This window comes from Eupeodes corollae, chromosome 1 (assembly GCF_945859685.1).
Source record: "Eupeodes corollae chromosome 1, idEupCoro1.1, whole genome shotgun sequence".
NCBI lineage: Eukaryota > Metazoa > Arthropoda > Insecta > Diptera > Syrphidae > Eupeodes > Eupeodes corollae.
Window position 1 is genome coordinate 273,406,567 of NC_079147.1, and position 22,722 is coordinate 273,429,288.

General features: G+C 32.4%; 2 protein-coding genes across 3 annotated transcripts in view; both read right to left on the minus strand.

The window, feature by feature from the left end:
- LOC129954156 (long-chain-fatty-acid--CoA ligase 1) overlaps positions 1–4,876 on the minus strand; it is a 55,701-nt gene extending 50,825 nt beyond the window's left edge. The window contains exon 1 of one of the 2 annotated variants that reach the window (XM_056067875.1): positions 4,528–4,876. The gene's annotated coding sequence lies outside the window, so the exon portion shown is untranslated. Of the gene's footprint in view, positions 1–3,949; positions 4,156–4,527 lie in introns of those variants that run through there. The other variant, XM_056067877.1, reaches the window with a different exon arrangement.
- A 5,930-nt stretch (positions 4,877–10,806) lies between these two features.
- LOC129954158 (short/branched chain specific acyl-CoA dehydrogenase, mitochondrial) lies at positions 10,807–21,493 on the minus strand. Its single transcript, XM_056067883.1, has 5 exons — positions 21,328–21,493; positions 21,151–21,256; positions 12,041–12,348; positions 11,813–11,983; positions 10,807–11,752 (listed from the first exon to the last, which is right to left on the minus strand). Exons 1-5 carry the CDS (start codon positions 21,358–21,360, stop codon positions 11,129–11,131), a joined length of 1,242 nt encoding a protein of 413 aa, XP_055923858.1. The 5' UTR covers positions 21,361–21,493; the 3' UTR covers positions 10,807–11,128.
- Between the last annotated feature and the right edge of the window lie 1,229 nt (positions 21,494–22,722).

Consider the following 22,722-nt stretch of genomic DNA (forward strand, 5'->3'; position numbering starts at 1 on the left):
ATCGTAGTAATAAATGGAAGTGCAAATTTTTGCTTCTCTATCCAAGCTTTAATTATGCGGACTAAGTTAATAGATACGTTATCCTATTGGTAGGCCAAGTTTATGGGTCAAAAAATGTTCGAATATTTACCAACATTTCTTACCAGTATTCCCTTATAACCAGCTGCAGTCATTTTTGCTTTAAGGACCTCAACCTTAACGTTTCAATGTCCCTAGAGTCTAAATAAAAGATTTTTAGAGAGATACCTGTGCGTGCGGTTTTTATGAGTATTGAGGCAGAGGTGGCAACAATAGGTTTATAGATTAATGAGAGCAAAATTGTAAAAAATAAAGGACCTACGACACCAATGTCTTGGTCAAAACGTCACAATCGACAGACGTAACTTTGAGGTCAAGGACTTCGTCTACCTAGGCTCCGCTGTAAACGCAGAAAACAGCATCAGCGCTAAGATCAAGCGCATAATAACTCTTGCTAACCGCTGTTTCTTTGGACTAAGAAAGCAATTGAGTGTTAAAGTCCTCTCTCGAGGGACCAAAGTGTTGCTATATAAGACCCTTATCATCCCCGTCCTATACGGTGCAGAAGCATTTACTATAACAACAGTGGATGAAAGCACCTTGGGTCGTTTCGAGAGAAAAGTTTTCGTGCGATCTACGGTCTACGGAAGATGGAACGAAAAGCTATACGGGCTGTACAGCCAGCGCCGTAGACTTAGCCAGAAGGGTAAAAGTCCAACGACTAAGATGGCTGGGTCACGTATAGAGTGCATGAAAACCAGTACTCCGGCCTGAAAAGTCTTCGAATCCTCACCCACAGGACAGTGCAGTAGAGGAAGACCGCGAATTAGGTGGCGCGCACAGATGGAAAGTGACTTCACCCAACTTGGAGCGCGAAACTGGAGACAACTAGCTAGGGACCGAGCTAGATTGAGAAGTTTGTTGGGTGAGGCCCTAGTTCACACAGGACTGTAGCGCCACCTCAAGTAAATACGTAGTCTGTGCGTGCGTGTGTACGTATATACGCCCGTACGTTAGCGCAGTTTTCTTCGTCATCCATAGCTCAAGAACCAGTAGAGATATCGACTTCAATCAAATTTTGTTACATAGATAATAATGCAGAAAGATGCTAAAAGGACTTCCAAAAACATTTAGTTTGTGTTTTTTTTACCATAGCAATTTAAAAAAAGGTGAAAATTTCGGTTAACCCAAAATATCTCAAGAACCAATAACGCTAGTTATTTGAATTAAATTTTATATTATATATTGAAATGTATTTTTGGAAAAAAAATATATTAACGGTTTTTTATAAATCAACTGGAAAAAAAATAATTGTTACTTCGAATATTTTTACGAACAAAAAATAATTTCAACACCAAAATAATTTTATGCAACGAAGAATAACGTTTTTGACATCTTGTTAAATTTGTTAGAAAAATCGAATTGACAGTTTTCTTACACAAAATTAGAACCTAAACAAAGCGTTACTAAAAGTTGGTGAAAATTGAGGCTTAAGTAATTTTCGACTCAAATATCTTTTTTAAAGTTTTAAATTATGGCTTCAAACTTATTTTATTTTATTTTATTTTATTTTATAAGAAATGTTGTCTTTAACATTCCGTAAAAATTGAATGAACAGTTTCTTTTACAAAAAATTAGAACCTACAAAAAAAAATACTAAAACTTGATAAACATTTACTTTCGACTCAAATATCTTTTCAATATTTAAAAATATTGGCTTCAAACTATTTTTGTCTCCTAAAAACATTGTATTTGGCTTTCAATAAATTTTTATAAAAATAAAACATAAGAAATTAAAATCTACAACAATTAGTACGCAAAATTGGTAAAAATGTATGATTGGATTTCAATATCTGAATAAGAGAAGACATTGATGTTGAGATTTAGTTAAATAAGAAATAGGTAATAAATTTTAAGAAAAGCTAATAAAACTGGAAAAAATTGGTTTTCGACTATTTCATCATATACAAAAAATATTGTTCGAAATTCATTTTTTTTTTAAATAATTCAACTGACACCTTTTTTAACAAAACACGAAAACCTACAAACCTTTTAAGCAAGACAAATCGGGAAGTTATCAGTGTGGGTCGCATTTTTGCCTCAGAATCACAAGAATCAGATTTACAACTTTAAATTGTTCGTCTTAAAGCTGCAGTTCTTTTTACCTCTCTTTGTGTTTTATCTGTACGAATATTTATTTTTTAAGTAAGAATAAAAGCTATTAAAACTTTGGCAAATTTTATCAGCTGCTGCACCTCCGGTTAGGTCTTGGTATCAATTCGATTCGAGACATGTAATTCAACCCATTGTTCCTACAATTTTAGATCAGAAATTGAATTTCACCTAAAACAATAAAACTATTGAATTATCTATCCAGTACTTGAAAACGCTTATAAACAACGAGTACGAGCTATTGAGTTCACTCAAGAAAGTACTTCTTCTTTACGGATCAAATACCTTACAAGTCGACGAAAACCAGACTCGCAGTTTTATGGGGTTATTTTTTTTTTCATTTTTTTAACATCTTAAGGGAGTTAGTTAGAATCGACAGGTGTCACAAAAACCCTCAATATTTGGGAAAATGTACAAACAATTTTCGAAAATGCTTGTATGTATTAATTAAAATTAATTAAAACTTTAATTTTTTTACTATTCGAAACAAAATTAAAAATGTCGAACGCAATATTTTACTTACAAAAACTTAACTTAATAAATAACATTGTTGATACATGATAAGATTTATAGAAACTTTCAGTTGACAGTTTTGTACAAAAATAAAAACCTACAAAATAGAACTAATAAAAATATGTGTATATTTAATTTTGCCTCAAATATCTTGAGAATAAAATAAGTACATTGAACTTAAACCTATTTCATTTTAAACAGAATATTTTTAGAAAAGTTGATAGTCATTTTCAATAAAATTAATAACATTCCAAAAACACTACTAATTTGATTTAATAACTCGAATATTTCAATAAACTTCAATTTTTAACTGCACAATTTTCAATTTCTTTGAATAACAATTCGATAATAATTTGTTCCAAACTTATAACAACATCCAGTCATTCATAAAAAAAACCGCTGTTGTGTTCGGAAACGAAATTCTTCAATTTTAACGTTCAGCACTTTTAAAACATAAGATTAAACAAATAGATGAATTGAATTTCTTAAAAATAAATTTGTTTCAAAAATATTTGTTAATTCTGTAAGCTTAACTTTGGTTTTCAATAATGAAAATGTTTGACACGAAAAAACCCATTTTTCAAAATAAATCTCTAAATTATTCCTTCACAAAAAAATCAAGCTTCTATAAATTATTTAACCAGTCAAAATTAAGCCTTTAAACACTGTCACTACCAGCGGACTTAGTCTTAATTCTTAATTCATAGGTTCTTTCAACCCGTATACAACAGATAAAACAATCCGGTTTGATTAAAAGGAAACTTAAAATAAAATGTCATGTTTTCAATAAACATTGTAATTAAAAACAAAACAATTTCCGTCAGGTTAGTAGCTTAAAGTGAGCAATACACGGATAACCGTCTTTTAATGTAAACGTTTAAATTCTGTATGTGTACAATACATTATCTTCAATAAGGGTTCACAGTTCAAAAATCTCACTTAGCTTTTCAATCTTTACAAATTTGAAAAAGAATCTATTCCATTTTTTGGGTCATTAACCAACCAACCAACCATTTACCTATGCGGCAAAAGTTCAAAACAATGTTATACATACCTTCCTCAAAAAAAAAAACAAATCCCTCTAAGCCCACACAGCTTACAAGGGCCTCACTTAAAAAAAATAACAAATAAATTTTCCTCAAAGAAGAATAAACTTTTCATATTTCTCATTTTCTTCGATGTAAGTAGGTACAAGAAAACAAGGAAAATTAATTCACGTGCCAAAAAACGTTAAGAGCTAACCAACCTTGGACTTGGATGGAATCGCATGCAATCTCATAAAATCGTCGTCGTCACAATGAATACAAAAACAAAATATCCGCATTGAACATTATTTCGTCGTCCATGTAACAAAGCCATGTAACCCACTTTCTCACTCCCAACATTTTGTAAAGTTGAACACCACAGTTTTTGTTTGAAATACTTTCCCACGCGTCATGAACCTTTTATTTCATCAATAAATTATTTTATAGTTATTTTTTTTTTACAAAATCACACAAAACCTCAACAAAAATTGAAATGATAACATTAACTCACGAAAATATTAATATTTTATTTATGAAAACATTGTAAACATGTCAAACCAGGACAGAAGAACATAGGTTCAATGTTACGACACTAATTCCTTGTACACAGAAGAGAAGAACCTACCTACGCTACACCCCAATGTAAAATATGGTGGCGTAGAGGTATTGATTTTTCCTCAAACACGATACCCGAGTTCTTCGAATTTTTAAGTGCCGATTTAGCAGTCCACTTACAACTGGGTCATTCCCTGATATTTTATTAATGTACCTACCAAATGTAGGACTATTTTCAACTTACATTTTTATTTTTATATCTGTAGGTAGTGTTTTGAAAAAAAGTAGGATTATTTTTATTTATGAATGTGGAAGGTTTGAAAAAATTGACTGCACTGTTGTCGTTGGTTGTTTTACCAATAAATTTATATAATTTTTATATTTTAATTCTTTAAAACTTTTGTTTAATATTATAATGATAATTATTTTAATTGGCTTTGATTAACTTTATTGATATAACACTTAAACTATCTCGTCGAAATTAACTAATAAAAGGTGTTTTTGTTTTAAACAAAATCAATAATTTCGTTTGCGGGGTTTCAACAAACAGCACCTAACCGGCTTCCGACTGAGCACAGTGTGGTAGATTTTTTGTAAATGGAGGAACTTATAAGAATCTTATATTCCTTTCCTATATTTACCACACCCCCAGCACAATAACACAATTCAATGTCAAAACTTCAGCCCGAATCAGAAAGGATATCAAAAAATTGTAAGTGTAATCAAAAAGAGCTACTTAATTCGTGAGAAAACACGAGAGAGAAAGAGAGAAAGTGCGCTGAATTCAAAAAAGAAAAAGCTTTTTTATTGAATAAATGTTTTTGATTGTACATTTAGTAATTTTACCTCATTCAGCGGAGCCAGCAATCATTTTTGGAGGTAAGCTTATTTTGAATTTATTTATCGCAGAGGTAAGTCAAATCCTTTGTTCGGAGGTTGGGGGAAGAGGACTACATTTTTACTTTTAAAAAATCAGAGGAAAATGAGAGCGTATAAGGAATGGACACGTGCAGGAAACATATTATGATTATATTATTAGGGTATTCAGTACATATTTCGAAATACTCCTGTTTTACAAAAACTGGGGGAAATCACTTGTTTTAAAATAATAGATTCAGAGGGTTTGCGGGTACAAAATTTACAAAACATTAGTGCCTACGTATTTGTAAGTAAGGTGCATATTCACAAAAAGGTATTCTACTTATCTTAAAAATTCTTTATGATTTGTGAAAAGTGAAGTTCAGAAAATAAAATGCACGACTTAGTCGCACGCACTTTTTCATGTATCCAAAGAGTCTGTTTAAAGATATTTCATGTGTTTTAAAATTTTAAAATTTAGCTGCAAAAAAAATTTGATTTCAAAAATTTAAATGCTGTTTTATTTAAAAAATTCAATTTGATTTTAAAAATATTTATGGTATGTAGTTAATTTGAACATATTAATATACGAGTACGTCTCACATTTGAATTTCGTAAAAAAATAATGGCCCATTTTCGAAATATTGAACTTCGAAATATTTTTTATTTTGGTGACATTCGTCAAATCTTTTGTTTATTCTTCAGTTGTTTATGCCAAATAATCATGACAAGTAACACGATTGAACAGCACGTTGAAATGATAAAACTTTATTATCAAAATGATTGTTCGTTAGCGCAAACGTTTTGCGGTAGACGTGGTGGCACTTCACAGTCAACTCTGCAACTTTTGGTGGCCAATTTTGTGAGGCCGGTTCAATAAACAGATGTTCAAATCGTAAACATCTGCATTCAAAAGAACACAAGCTTCCACAGGTTGTTTCAAAACCCACCTCTGTCTATCAACTCCTACTCTCACCTCCCGTTGCTGCCACCGAACAACGGGTGCCTAGTACCTCAACTGGAGATTGGGTTCTAACCCCAGTGGAAAGTTGTTGGTGGCAGCAAACGAGAGAGGGAGGAGAGGTGTTTACACTAAGGCACCTCTCCTTATCCAGACGGCAGCGGAGGAATTCCCGAGGTGGAAACAACGGTGGCGTCTACAGTTCCAGTAAGGTTGAACTACTTAGTGAACACCTTATAGAGCTTATTCGACTTATTCGGAGCCCAGGCCTAAAACGAGCGGTTTTATCCGGCTCCCCATCCTTGGAGCTATACCTAGGATCTGGCCCTCAAGGTTGGGGGTTGTGCTTTCGGGGTGACTTCCTGGCCACGTAAAAACTTCATACTTGCGAGGCACCAACAAGCCTCGGATACGGACGGATTTATTGTTGACAACCTACGCAAACAATTTAAGGACAACGAAATTTGGATATTCACGTGGAATGTTAGGTCTCTTAACAGACCGCATGCTGCCGAAGAATCAGCGGAAGCCCTAGACTGCTATAAAGCAGACATCACCACCATCCAGGAAATACAATGGGATGGGCCGGACATAAAGAGGATGAAAAACTGCGACATTTACTATGATGACTGCTACCGAGAAAATCAACAGCGCTTATTTAAATGCGGCTTCTTCATTGGAGCCAGACTTAGGCAAGAAGTCTTGAGCTATAGGTGCATCAACGAGCGCCTCATGACCATCCCCATCAAGGCTAAAAAAATAATAGACAAAACATATGAACACTGAACAGTGTTCTAGCTACGATATTAAAATTGTGCTGGGCGATTTTAATGCCAAGCAAGGGAAGACATCTTTGGAGGAATAATCGGGAAGAACAGCCTGCACGACAACACTTCCGACAACGGATTCAGGCTCATAGATTTTGCTGCGGGCGAAACGTCATGGTAGCCAGTACGCACACCTCAACACCCACAAATGAACTTGGAGTTCTCCAGATCAATCTACCGTCAACCAGATTGACCATATTGCGATCGACGGACGCCAGACACGCTTCCAGCATCATGGATGTCCGAACTTTCCGAAGAGCTAAAATCGACTCGGACCACTACCTCGTTGTAGCCAAAATTTCATTCGGGTTTCCAGACCCAAGACAAAACAGGGAGGTGCTGGGAGAAGCTACAACGTCGAACGGCTACAATCGCTATAGATCGCCAAATCTTTTTCCGACCGAGTTACAAGTAACCTCTTTAGAAGTTCTCTGCCGCCAACACAATGTATCGAAAACCAGTGGCAACATTGCCAAGATGCAATCAGAGAAGCCGCCTCTGATGTGCTGGGTTTCAAGTAGCCACCAACAAGGAACCAATGGTTTGATGAGGAATGTCGGCAGGCAAATGCAGCCAAACAACAGGCAAGCAAAGCGGAGCTGCATAAAAGGACGAGAGCTGCTAATGTGCTCTATGAGCAGAAGAGGTGAGAGGAACACTGACTTCTCAGAAGGAAAAAGAGAGGGCATGAGAAGCATGCGATCAAAGATGTTGAGAGGTAAAGTTTTATGAACAGGTGAAACGAAATACACAGGTACATAAACCTAGAACCGAAGGCTGCAAAGACGAAAGTGGAAACATCATAGTGGACTCGCATTCAATGCTGAGGATATGAAAGGATCACTTCTGCAGACTGTATAACGGCGACAACGAATCGAATTCCGCTGTCAGGCAGGCATTCAACATAGACGGCGAAAGCCAACGTTCCCGTCCTCCCCACTTAGACGAAGTAAAGATTGTCATATCTAAGCTGAAGTCTAATAAAGCCACTGGAGCAGATGGTTTGAATGCCGAGATCTTTAAAGCAGCTGGAGATACGTTGGTTATGAGCATGCACCAACTTATCTGTAAGATATGGTCGGAAGACCACAATATGTTTTATGTGAACGTCTAAAGCCCATCGTCAACAACCTGATAGGTCCTTATCAGTGTGGTTTTATAGACCATCTTTTCATCGATTTCAAGGGCGGATATGACAGCATCTACAGGGACTAGTTTTTTTGGCATACCTGCCAAACTTTTCTGTTTGTGCAGGATGACCATGGAGAATTCACACTGCTCCATAAAGGTGATAAACAGCTTAACAGAACCCTTCGATGTCAAAAAAGGTTTTAGAAAAGTGCAGAGCTTCCAGGTCAATACTATCTTAAAAAAGTCTGTCCATTTACAAGCATATGTGTCATAAATGGAAGAGCTCATGGCTTTTGTGGGTATTGAGGAAGAGTCGGTAAAAAGTGCGGTTTAACGGTTATTAAGGGAAAAACAAAGTACATGCTGTCAAAACGTTAACATCGACTAACGTAACTACTCTTGCTAACCGCTGATTCTTTGGACTATGACAGCAATTGAGTAATAAAACCCTCTCTTCAGCGGTCGAAGTGTCGCTATAAAATACCCTCATCATTCGCGTCCTGTTATACGGTGCAGAAGCATGGACTATGAAAAAAGCGGATGAAAGCAACTTGGGTCGTTTCGAGAAAAGTTCTTCATGTGATCTAGGGTTCCGTATGCATAGAAGGGGAGTGGAGGAGAAGATGAAACGACGAGCTGTACGGGCTGTACAACGACGTAACCTTAACCAGACGGGTAAAAGTCCAACGACTAAGATGGCTAGGTCACGTAGAGCTTCGAATTCACACCAACAGGACAGGCTGTCCTGGACAGCGCATGGAAAATGACCTCACCCAACTTGGAGCGCGAAACTGGAGACATCTAGCTAGGGAGAAGTTTGTTGGGTGAGGCCCTAGTTTACACAGGACTGTAGCGCCACTTTAAGTAAGTAAGTAAGTTTCATTTATCAAAAATAAACTTAATTTAACTGCATTTGATTTTGAAAATATTGTTGATATTTAGTTGATTTTTAAACATATTAATAAACGTTTGAAATTTAAATTTGGTAAAAAATAATGACCCTATTTCAAGAATAAAACAATTCAATTTATGATCATCAAATAGTAAAGGGTTTTCAATTGGCGCGGATAGATTTTGACCCCCCGTGGTATCCATTTTATTTTGGTGACATCTGTAAAATCTTTTGTTTATGCCAAATAATCATGGCAAGTAACACGATTGAACAGCACGTTTGAAATGATAAAACTTTATTATCAAAATGAGTGTTTGTTAGCGCAAACGTTTTGCGGTAGAAGTGGTGGCACTTCCCAGTCAACTCTTCAACGTTTTGTGGCCGATTTTGAGAGGCCGAACTCAAGATCGGCCGAGAACAACGCCGCGATTCGTAAAAGTGTAAATAACCGAGCACAAGAACTCGGTCTTTCGCAGACTTTAACTTTTCGAACTTTGCGTCGGGACTTGGGCCTACACCCTACAAGATCCAACTGACCAAGGAGCTCAAAGTTCATGACTATAGACAATGCCTGTTGTTCGCTGACTGGGCCTCAATTTTGGCTGAAAAATCATCTTTAGTGACGAGTCACATTTTTGGATGAATGTCTCTGTCAATAAGCACAATTTCCGTGTATGGGATGACATTAAACCACGCGAGGTTCACCAGGTGATAATGCATCCTCAAAAAGTAATCGTTTGGTGTGCATTCTGGGCCGGCGTGGCGGCGGACCGTCACCGTCAACAGCAAGCGCTACATAACGATGATAACTAGTTTTTCAAATTGAACCATATGGACCTAAACGACATGTAGTTCCAGCTGGACGACGCGGTGGATTTTCAATTGACCAAAAAACTTGTATGTGTAATGGGTACTATACTGTGAAAAAAAAAACTCCTAACGCGAATAAACGAAAAACCTTAATTTCCAGCTTTCAACTCAATTGATCCTACCATCGTAATGTCATGTTTAAAACCAAGAGTTCGAAAATGTGTATGGTAAAAATTAAAAATATTGACTTATATAAGCTTATTTAATCTTATATAAAATATTGTTAACGAAATTTAGTAAAATTTTTATAAAAATCCGACTGTCAGTTTCTTTCATAAAATTAAAAATCTAGAAAAAATATTACCCAAAATTGATGAAAATCGATATTCTATTCCCGATATCTTGTAAATAAATAAAGGTGATGACTTCAAAATGTTTTCATTCTGTGCTAAGTTTTTGAAAATTCAGCTGACTACTTTAACAAAAAAAAAAACGCGAACACCTACAAAAACTGATAAGAAAAGATTTTCGACTTAGGGGAAAAAAGAAAGATTGATTTGAAATTATCCATCTCACCTAAAACATTTGTATGAATATTTTATTAAAGTTTTAAGCAAGACAAATTGACAGGTGGGATAGGATTTTTAGTGTAGATCGCATCCCATCCTCTTTTTATAGGAACTGGGGAAATTATATTTTTTTTTAGAAACAGATTTCGAATGTTTGGGGGTACAAATTTCGTAAATATTGGCCTCTACGTATTTGTTAGGTGCATGAGGATACGCACAAAGACTTAATCAACTCGTGTTCAAGATTCTTTATCATTTCTGAAATTTAATGCCCAGACAAAAATTTCATAGGTAATCTTATGAATGGACCATTTTTAAAAATTAATCTCTTATAGGGTGAGTTAGGGTAAGAAAAACTTTTTTTGTTTTTTTCAAAATACGTTGTTCTTTTTGAAGGAAGGATGAAATATTTGGTCCGTTTTCTTTTTTAAAGAAAAAATTTGATTTTCAAGCATCATTTTGCTGATCAAAAACATTATTTTATTTGATTGAATTAGTGTAAATTATTTATTTTAAAAACACGTTTGACAAACATTTTATAAAGCTTAACAAACTAATAAATGCACTTTAAAATCTGCCACGACTACATAATATATTAAACTATGTTACACGTTAAAAAATGTTATGGAATGGGAATCATTTTGTTTACATTTTTCCTTATAATTCTAATTTTTAACATAAAAACATTTATATTGCGATTCTGATTTTGTAGAACAAACTTATACAAAACATTTCAACAAAAATAAGAAACAACTCAATTCCAAGTCTATCACAATCTTGAAATTCAAGACTCAACCTTAAGACGAATATTCTTTCTTGATAGCCTTTGCAATAGTACTCAGCTGCATATTGGTTGTTCCCTCGTAGATTGCTCCGATCTTAACATCGCGGTAGAATTTTTCTTGTGGGAAATCACGGGTAAATCCAACACCACCCATCCAATCGATGCACTTAATTGTGGCTCTTTGGGCTACCTCAGATGCATAGTATTTAGCCATAGCAGCTTCCTTCAAGAAAGGACGACCTTGTTCTTGTAAACGGGCAGCATTGTATGTCAACAAACGGGCAGCTTCAATTTCGGTGGCTACAGTTGCGATTTGATGTTGCATCGATTGGAAATTGTAGATTTCTTGACCGAACTGCTTGCGTTCCATCAAATAGGGAATGGTGGCGTCAAAACAGCCCTGAGCACAACCAATCATTTGAGCGCCAATACCAATACGACCTTCATTCAAGAAACCAGCGGCATATTGATAACCCTTACCAAATTCACCCAAAAGGTTCTCCTCAGGTACGCGAACGTTATCGAAGTTAACCATACAGGTACCCGATGCACGAATTCCTAACTTGTCTTCCTTCTTGGCAACGCTAAGACCGGGAGTATCACGGTCAACGATGAATGTGGTGATACCTCTGTAGCCCTGTTACAAAAATTAAATAAAATATGAGTTTGCCTTTCGTGGTAACTTAAATGGTCTTACATCTTCTGGCTTAGCATTTGCGAAAACTAAGAAAACTCCAGCAACATCTGAATTCGAAATCCACATTTTTGTTCCATTGATAACATAGTGATTTCCGTCCTTCTTAGCAACAGTCTTTAGAGAAAAAGCGTCCGATCCTGAAGATGGTTCAGTCAAGGCGAAACTACCAGCCTGATAAAAATAATATTTGTCATAATTAAGTATAATAGGAAACTTTGCTTATCTTACATATTCCTGAGCTAATTTAGGAAGATATTTCTCTTTTTGTTCCTTCGAGCCTACTTTGATCATCAAAGAATTAACAAGAGTATTGTGAATATCAACAAAAGCACCAACAGCTGGATCAATTTTTGAAAGCTCTTCAACTACCAAAATTGTTGTGAAGAAATTACAACCACTTCCTCCAAGTTCTGTATCGATTTCCATGCCCATTAATCCATTTTGAAAAACAGCATCTACCACTGAAGGATCGAATTGATGTTCTTCGTCCATTTTCTTCACCAATGGACCAATAGTCTCTTTGGCAAGTTTAGCAACTGGAAATGAGAAAATTAGATGTATATTATTTAGAAATCAAGAGGATTGTGTAGGATAGTTGATTCAAGTCCCTACACCTTGGGATAGTAAAACAACCATGTAAGCCAGATATAACCCGCAATAAAGCTTTGAATATATGTGTAAGTATCAATAAAGTCAAGTATAGATTGTTTGATCTTACGAAACTGTCAGATCAGTCATTACTTTGACAACACCTGCCAACGAGCTGACAATTAACAATTCATTTTCAATACAAAAATTGTCTGTCCACAAGATTAGCATGATTTTATCCTTAAGTTATTTTTCTTTGTTGCATTTAAGGTATGTAAATCTGAACAAATTGACAGCTTACATGTTTCAAACGTCACCGTCGGTCGTCTTAAAATGGCTGACAATGACGTTTCTGTCAGTTAGTTTTCTCAATTATTACACGAAAAAGTAAGTTCAAGCGATTGAAGCGGACATTTGAGGACCAATATTTTTGACAGATCTGTCAATATTTTAAGTCCTGACTTTTTTATCCCTAGAGGGTTCAGATTGATCTTAAAATTCTTCGCTTTTTCTTTTCTAATCTAAATTCTTAGTAAGTTTCTTTCTTATTTAAATACAAATCTAAACAAACGCTCATATTTTAAACAAATATTTGCATAAACTAATTTTATACATTAAAGGTATGTACCTACCTATTCATATCTATACTATAACTAGCAGAAAGTAACTCCAAAAGAATATTCAATTAGAAGAACAAGTTTCAATAACAACATCCAAGACAGACAAACACTACAAATCTTGAATAAATCATTAAATAACAATCAGAGTAAATTAAACTTGAATATTGACACAATGACATATGAAGAGACTTCGAGTATGTGGGTATAGTCGTAAGGTATTTATTTAACGCATATTCAATTGAAAGCATGAATCTTTTTTCCTATTGCTTTGCAAATAATAATAAATTAATTGGAAACAAATTAAGTAATAATGAAACTAAAAATAAAAGGAAGGTTGGACTGATACTTTTTAGCTTGTTTATAGCTCTTTATTGATGGCAACAAAATATTTAAGTTTAGCGAATTAAATGTAATATTTGACAATGAATTTATTAAGTCGAAAGTTATGTTGACACAATAAAGGTATGACACCATTCATCTTTCTAACAAATTGATTTTTGTATTTTAAGCTCCTACGAATAAAGTAAGAATTATTTGTACCTCTTCTACATACAAACTTTAATACGTTCCATTTGGTAAATTCAGATTTGGTTCAAAAATTGATTGTTTTTCATCATTCAATTTGATTTTATATTTACATATGTCTATTCTTGCCATTCATGTCTGTGAATACAACTGGTGAAACAAAATGTCTTTTATGCTTTGAAAAAGTCTAGGGTGGATTTGATTAAGGTGATTTTTGGCAAATTACAGTCAATATAAACCAATTTGATAACAAAAATGTGATATTCATTTTCCATGATTTTCTAGCGAAAAAAGAACCGAAATATTAGCGCATGGCAAATGAAAGTTGTTAACTTCAAACTCCAAAAGAAGTTATTGTATTTGACATTTCTCGGCGTTTTAAGATCCCTAGAATCTAAATCAAAGATTTTTAGAAAAAAGTCTTTGAGTGCGTGTGTACGTACGTTCGTGCTTTTTATCCTCGTCCATATCTCAAGAAACAGTAGAGATATCGACTTCAAATAAATTTTGTTTTACAGATAATAATATCCAAAAATACAGAATGCACTTTTAAAAAAATTAAGTTTATGGTTTTTTACTACATCAAATTAAAAAAATTAGTTGACTCTAAATATCTCACGAAGTAATAACGCTTGTGATTTCAATTAAATTTTATATTATAAGGGATTATCCATTTTTCAAAAGTAAGGGCTGGAATTCCACATCTATCAAACTAAGATGTTAAACCCATTTGTTTTGTTAGTTGAAAGTCTGACATTGACGAAAATGGATCGCTTTGCTTTCTCACAACGTCTGTCTTACTGACTGATCTACACCTACATCCATATAAAGTCCAGCTCATACAACAACTGAAGCCAGCTGACCATTCACAACGTCGAAGATACGTCGAAGATACGTCGAAGGGATGCTTGAATAACAGGCGGAGGACGGCGATTTTTCGATCAAAATTATCTTCAGCGACGAAGCACATTTGTCACTCAGTGGGTATGTTAAGGAACATATTAATAAAGTTTCTGGGAATCCTCAAGTAATTGAAGAGATGCCTTTACATTCACAAAAAGTCACTGTTTGGCCCGGAGGTGTGATTGGACCTTACTTCGTCAATTCGGACCGTTGCTTGTGGTCATATCATAACCGACTTTTTTTGCCTGCTATTGAAGAATACGACTCGGCGATTGATTTCAACAAGACGGTGCCACATGCTACAAAACGAGCGAATATGGCTTTATTGCAAGAGCCGTTTCCTGGCCGCGTATAATTTCTCGTCATAGCAATATCAACTAGCCACCAAGATCATGCGATTTGACACCAAAAGAACGTGTTTATGCAGATAAACCTTTAACTCTTAAGTACTTAAAAAGCATACATTCGTCAAGTTATGGCTATGATGTCGCCCAATATGTGTTCAAAAAGTGGTCGAAAATTACCTTAAAAGAATCGATGCTTGCAACAATTCGCGTGGTGGTCAATTAAATTATGTTGTATTTCACACATAATGTGAACACTCAAACTTTATAATAAAAAGAGATATCATGAAAAAAGTATTGTATATGTGTTTTATTTACGTTTACTTCTGAAACCGCAACGTGTGTAACAATCTTAAATTAAAATTTAATTCAACTCACTAAAGTTATTGGTTCGTGAGATGTTTAGGGTTAAACAATTTTTTTTTATTTCTATGGTAAAAAAACCACCTGATATTTCTACTGGTTGTTGAGATATGGACGACGAAAAAAGCTTCCCAAATGTACGGAAGTACGAACATACTTAAATACGCACGCACAGTGATCTCTCTTAAAATCTTTTATTTAGATTATAGGGACCTTGAAACCTCGAGAAATGGTAACAATTCGACAAATCGGAACGACTACAATAACTGAAATTGTTTAAAACTCCGGTATAAATTCTGTGATTTAAAATGTTCAAATAGGCTGAAGTATATAAATTGAAAAAAAGTGGGGGAGTTAGTATGTTTGAGTGACTTTCTAGTGTATTCTGGGCTTAATTTCGTTCGGAATTTTCTAAAGAATTGATACGTCAAGTTCTAAAGAAAGCTAGGAACAGAGTTACATCTATCGAAATACAATTTGTCTTGGTTGATGTACGTAATGAAATAGGAATATACAGAAATTGTTTTTGTTGTAAGCTACATTCCTCTTAAGAGCTCTACGTTAATTCATGAAATGCATTGAAATAACATTGAATTTTTATTGGAAAGGTTACATGATTACCAACTGCCTTGTATTTTAGAAGATTTCAATTTATGTGATATTCATTGGAACTATTCCGGAGATGATAAATGCTTAATTCTTTATAATGTTAAAAAAAGATTTTGAAATTTTATTTATTGATTCGATATTGTCTCTTATCTTAATTCAAGTAAATTGTATGTGTAAGCAATTCTATGCAAAGAAATCTTATGAAATTAAAGAATCTTTCTTTCTAATTGTAAAAAATACTATTCATCATACGAGAAGAATGTTTAATAACGCTGTTTCTAGTTCAATTAAACATTTCCGTTGTAATGATCTTAATTTTTAAAAAGGAGAATTGTAAATTCGGCAAGCAGCTGCCTTAAACTGCGAGTATAAAATTTTATACGAAAACTTCAATGATTACTTTTTATCAATAGACTGGTCATCATATCTTTTTGGAACAAATTTGGAGGCTATTATAAAATTTGTTTAGAATGTCTGTTTGATGTTGTTTTGTCTATTTATTCCGAAGAACAAAAATAGGCGTAATTCAAAATGACCGTGGAGTAACAAAAAACTCCATAATGTTAAAAAATATAAAAAATAAAGCTTTTAAAAGGTTTAAGAAACCCAAGTCTTATATTGATAGAGATCGATACTGTCAGATACGACGTGAGAGTATGATTTCTTAAATAAATGTTTATACAGACAATATATCTTGGATACTCAATTTTAGATATCAAGAGACCCAAAATCATTTTGGGATTTCATAAATTCTAAGAAGCAGAACTCAGTTATTTTCAATAATATGGAGTATAACGATCAATATTCTTCAGATTTAAATACAACATGTGATTTTTCATGTTGTAATTATTCCAGACAGTTTAAATTATCCGTTATCTGTTTCTAAGTACATATTTAAGGGCACATTTTTTATCATTAAAAGTAGTAAGGAAGGGATTTTAAATGTTAACTAACTCCAGCTCCGGATGGTATTCCATCCTATTTAATTAAAACAATGTTTTTCTTTAGTTCAACTTCTTCAAATTATTTTAGATGACTGGAAATTTTCGTCTATAAATTTAATTTTTAAATCAGGTCAAAAACATAAAATTTAGAATTATCGTGCAATCACCAAACTTTCTGCTATATCGAAGCTTTTTGAGTTGATTGTAAGAAACAACATTTATTTTCATGTTAAAGAATTCATTTCTTCATGTCAACATGGATTCGCGAGTGGTATCTACTACAACTAATTTGTTGCTTTTAACTCAACATTTGTAATGTCCTGGTTGTTTTCAGGTTGATGTAATTTATACTGATTTTCGGAAAGCGCATGATAGTATTTGTATACCAACCACTTCTTGTTCAAAAATTCAATAGATTCGGTTTCCATTTTACTTTTCTCAATTGCATTTCAAGCTATTTGGTTAATAGAAAACAAGTTGTGAACATTTTGAATTCGCTGTCAATAAAAACAATATATGTACCATCTGGTGTTCCACAAGGGAGCCATCTTGGTCATTTCTTGTTTTTGATTTTCATAAATGAATTACCATTACACTTGAATTTTATTTGCGGATGATTTTATAATATTCGCAACTGTTAAAAGCATTAGTGATTGTGTATTAATACAGAATGATATTGATACTATGAACGATTGGTATAAAAGTAATCATCTTTCGCTTAACATCAATAAATGTAGCTGTATTTCTTTTTCTCGATGTCATTATATTATTATTATTATAGTCAAAATATTTCAAACGTCACGTAGTCTTATGTATAGTTTCAGAGATTTAGGACCTCGTTGTAATATTCAATGAAAAATTAAATTTCTCTGGGCATATGGATTATGTTATTGCTAAAGCGAATGTTAGGTTTTCTTAAAAGAAATTGTTCCGAATTTTCGAATCCTTATGCAATAAAATCCGTCTATATTTCTCTTGTACATCCTTATTTGGAATATGCTTCAGTTGTATGGGATCCTCATTATACAGTTTCAAAAAATCGTATTGAAAAAGTTCAAAAGTTTTTAAAAAATTTGTTGTTTGACAAATTAAATGGAATTTATATTCAATCTTTTAGAAAATCGGAGAATTGTTAATTGTTAATATAAAATGCTCCTATTAAATTTGTATGTTCCTCAAAGATATATAAGATCAAAACAATTGTTTTATATACCATATTGAAACTTAATTATGGTTCTAATGAACCAATTTCAAGATGCATTAAATCTTTTGATGTATTTAAACTATATTTAGATATACGCCTAGAAAGGAATGTTTTTAAGCAATATTTAAATGATAAATTAATAAGTATGTATTTAAAAGCAATCTGTAAAAGCTAACTCGATAGATGAAGTAAAAAAGAGGCTGGGATGCGACCCACACTAATAACTTCCCATCCCGTCTGTCGATTTGTCTTGCTTAAAAGTTTGTCTGTATATACTCGTATCAATTTTTACCAAAATGTTGGATTTGTATATTAAAATTACTGAATATTGAAAACAATATTTTCTTTAAAATAAAATAAGTTTGAAGCCAATATTTTTAATTTTTGAAAAGCTATTTGAGCCGAAAGTAAATTTTTACCAAGTTTTAATATTGTATTCTTTTAAGAGTTTTATTTTTTGTAAAAAAAACTGTCAATTAGAATTTTTTAAAAATATTACCAAATGCTGAAAACAATATTTCTTATAAGATAAAATTAGTTTGAAGCCGATATTTAAAATTTTTGAAAAGATATTTGAGTCGAAAATCAATTTTTACCAACTTTTATACATTTTTTTTTTTAGGTTTTTATTTTTTGTAAAAAAACTGTCCATTCGATTTTTTTCAAACTTTAACTGAATGTTGACAACAAGATTTTTTGAAAGATAAGAGTAAATTTAAGCCAATATCTCAAAGTTTTGAAAAGATATTCGAGTCGAAAATTAATTTTTACCAACTTTTATACATTTTTTTTTTTAGGTTTTTATTTTTTGTAAAAAAACTGTCAATTCGATTTTTCTCAACTTTTTTCAAAATGTTAAAAACAATATTTATTATAAGATAAAATAAGTTTGGAGCCTAAATTTCAAGTTTTTGAAAAAATATTTGAATCGATATTCAATTTTTACCAACTTTGAGTAATGTTTTTTTTAGATTTTTATTTTTTATAAAAAAAACTGCCAATTAGATTTTTCTCAAAATTTAATCAGATGTCAAAAACATTATTCTTCGTTGCCCAAAATTGTTTTAGAGATGAAATCATATTTCAGTCGTAAAATTTTGGAGGTGACAAATTTTTTTTTTCAGTTTTATTGATTTTAATAAAAAACCGTTATATTGATTTTTTTCAAAAAATATACCTGTTTGGTATCATGTTACAGTATATTATATAAAATTTAATTCAAGTCTCTAGCGTTTTTGGTTCTTAAGATATTTAGGGTTAACCAAAATGTTCTTTTTCAAACTGCTATGGTAAAAATACCACAAACGCAAATTTCTTGAGAGCCCTTTCTGCATCTTTCTGCCTTATTATCTGTAAAACAAAATTTATTTGAAGTCGATATCTCTTCTGGTTCTTGAGCTATGGACGACGAAAAAAACGTCGCGAACGTACGGACGTACGGACGTAGAAACGTACGTACACACGCACGCACAGACATCTTTCTAAAAATCTTTTATTTCGACTCTAGGGACCTTGAAACGTCGAGAAATGTCAAAATTTTCAATTTGACAAATCGGTCCAATAACTTCCTATGGGAAGTTAATAAATAATTAAAAAATATATATACAATATTTTTAAATGCAGAACTTATGTGTATGGTTTATGCATTATGACGAAATAATATCATACAGAATTTTCGAAATACCGTTACTCGGCACGCTTTTATTTTGAAATAAATTGTATTAGTTTCAGTCAATTTTATAAAACGAAAACTTTTTGACTTATGGTAATATTTTTCGAAAAAATAATTAGGCAATTTTTTGATTAGATATTGACTTGGGAATAATATAGACTTACTCTTAATCATATGGTCTTACACCTCTACAACGTTCTTGTGTCCGTACTTATTAATGTTGCGTTGTTATCCTTTGACTTTCAATTAAAAGCAAGACAAAAATTAATTATTTTCATGCTAAGTTGAAACTATCCAAATTTAGTAGTCTTCATTTCAACACAATTTGAGATCTATAGCAATATTAACATTCGATTCAAGACCTTAAAGATGTAGTTCTTGAGATTATCAAGGACATACAGCTTAATGGTGCTGCAACCATAGCCATGGCGGCCATTTAACTGATATCTATTTTCAATGTCAATTGCATAACCTTTTCTTTGCAATGAAATATACCTCCACTGATGTTTCATACAAAATACCCAAAAAATCCTGGAGGTACTTTAATTTTTTAACTTTTAAGACTTTTCAATTCTAATGTTTTGAACTTTTTTGTGTATGTACGCTCCAAGCCTTATATAATTTTTTCAAACCCCATGCAATTTGTTACCCAAGCGTTGCAATAAAAATTTAATCAAGATAGTATAACAAGGACTTTTGGCTATTATGTGTGTTTCTAGTCAATAATACCTATGAGTACTGAAGGCTAAATTTATAAAAGCGAAATAATATTTGTTTCAACTCTGTCCTAATTCTGCGTAATCATTCCTTGGGGTAAATATTTTTCTAGTTCAAATAATATTTAAAACAAGTATCATAAGAATATAACCTTGTAAAAAAAAAACATTAATTATTTTAAAACAGATAACATTTGATTTAGAAAACAATAACAATTAAAAAATAAATTTAATTGACGTTAATCGAATAAGTATACAAAACAAACAAAAAACACTGCACCTAATCAGGAATAAGTAAAACCACATGTAAATAATGCAACATCAATCTCAAAAAGTATCCGTGAGGAAGTGCATGATATTATTACAAACCGATTACACTTTCATCATATTAATTTCAGTAATAAATTAATAATATGATTAAGTAAGAATAAAAAACTTGTTTACAATTTTCTTTTTTGATTGACGGCTATCGAGCACACCCCCAAGATCCATAAATATGAGCAAAATAACAAAACAGAGATAACGTTAAGGCTGTGACGTGTTTGTGGCTAAACACGCGAAAAAAAATATAACTATGTTATCGTCAAGTGCCACACAATTTGAATAATATTATTTTAATACTGATTTGATGAGATGATTATTATAATTTTTATCAGCTCCAATAATTTTTCAAATGTTAACAAAAATATATGTTATCTTTTGATAAAAACATCCATTTCTTATAAAGTTTATTGATTTTATGTTTTTCTTTTATAAATAAAGAAAATTAATGTTTCACTATTTCAATCTTTACGTTTTTATCTTTTTCTTCAATTTTATCTACCTGCATAAATAAGATCAAATTTCTTACCTGTTTCCTTCATCATTTTCTCGTCTTCGGTGAGGAAAGTCAAGGGCAGCATACCAACTCCTTCGGAATAGGCAGCACATTGTTGACGTTGCACAGCCTGGATGATCTAAAAATTAACACAACAAGATCATCAGAAAACTTCAAAAATTAACATTAATTGTGAAATTATGTACATACCGACCGCATTGGTAATTTTTTAAGGAAACTCATCTTAGAGCTGTTATCAAAATCAAAATAATTATGATTTAAATCGAAGGGGAAACAATAAGATCACGACGACAACGACGGCGTAAGAAGAAGACGATGTTAACGCCAAGAAGATCGAAGCACAAGTGAAGTGACACGCGTAATAAAGCATTCTCAATTTCAACTTCTTCTAATAAATAAAAATTCTCTATTTTGGAAAACCGGATAGATTGCTTTTAGCATATCAATTTTTTTGATATTATTCTGGTTTATGTTTTGTTTTTTGTTTGTTCTCTTAACATTCTGAAGAGAATTGTTTAAACATTTTTATCATACTTTGATGAATGTGATAAAACAATTGAAAAACAAGAGTTAACAACAAATATAGTTTTAGAAGACTTTTATAACATAAGGCTTCATAATGGAATATTTTATAGTAAACAAACTTATTATTGTCAGTTGAACAGATTTCTTAATGTATTGGTATTTTAGTTAAAAAAGTCAACAATGTAACACTTTTGTTTTTAGAAAATATAAGGTCTGATATAACTATGATAGATAGTGTTTATTCCTAACTTATAACTAGGTCCTATTTTTGCTATTTATTTAAACCTTTGAACCTTGGCCTTAACCTAGAACCTGAACTATTGAAGAAATCTTTATCATTTTGATTAAAGAATAATAGGGATGATTTGTATTTTAAGTCACTTAGTTTTATTCTTTGTATATTAGGTCGTTTTTTTATTATCAGTTGCGATTCATATAATACCTACCTCGTAGGTTAGCAACAACAACACACATGCGGTAAGCATTACCGAATAAGTATGTACAGTAAAACCCGGAAAGGTGCCTTTTCAACCATATTTCGACTAATTGTTACTTAAGACATATAGGCACTATGCATATGGCAAGTTATGCCATTTGAAGAGATATCGGCTTTATATAAATTTTGTTATATGCATAAAATAATGCAGAAAGTTACTGAAAGAGCTCTCAAAAAAATTGCGTGGGTGGTTTTTTTACCATAGCAGTTTTAAAAAAAGATGGAAATTTTGGTTAAACCTAAATATCTCACGAACCAATGACGCTAGAGACTTGAATTAAGTTTTATATTATATATTGTAACGTGATACCAAACAAATATATTTTTGGAAAAAAATAAAATTCACGGTTTTTTTTATAAACATTTGACATCTTGAAAAATGTTGAGAGAAATCGAAACAAAAAATTAATAAAAGTTGGTAGAAAATTTTCCACTGAAACATCTTTTCAAAAATTAGAGATATTGGTTTTCAACTACTTATATCTTTTAAAAAATATTGGTGTCAACATTCAGTTGATTAAAAAAAAAAATGAATTAACAGTTTTCTTACATCAAATAAAATC

Coding starts and splice junctions, on each gene's coding strand:
- LOC129954158 (XM_056067883.1), bottom strand. CDS start 21,360: ATGAGTTTCCTTAAAAAATTACCAATGCGGTCG. Junction 11,984..12,040: donor CTAAATTAGCTCAGGAATAT/GTAAGATAAGCA, acceptor TATTTTTATCAG/GCTGGTAGTTTCGCCTTGAC. Junction 11,753..11,812: donor CAAATGCTAAGCCAGAAGAT/GTAAGACCATTT, acceptor TTTTTGTAACAG/GGCTACAGAGGTATCACCAC.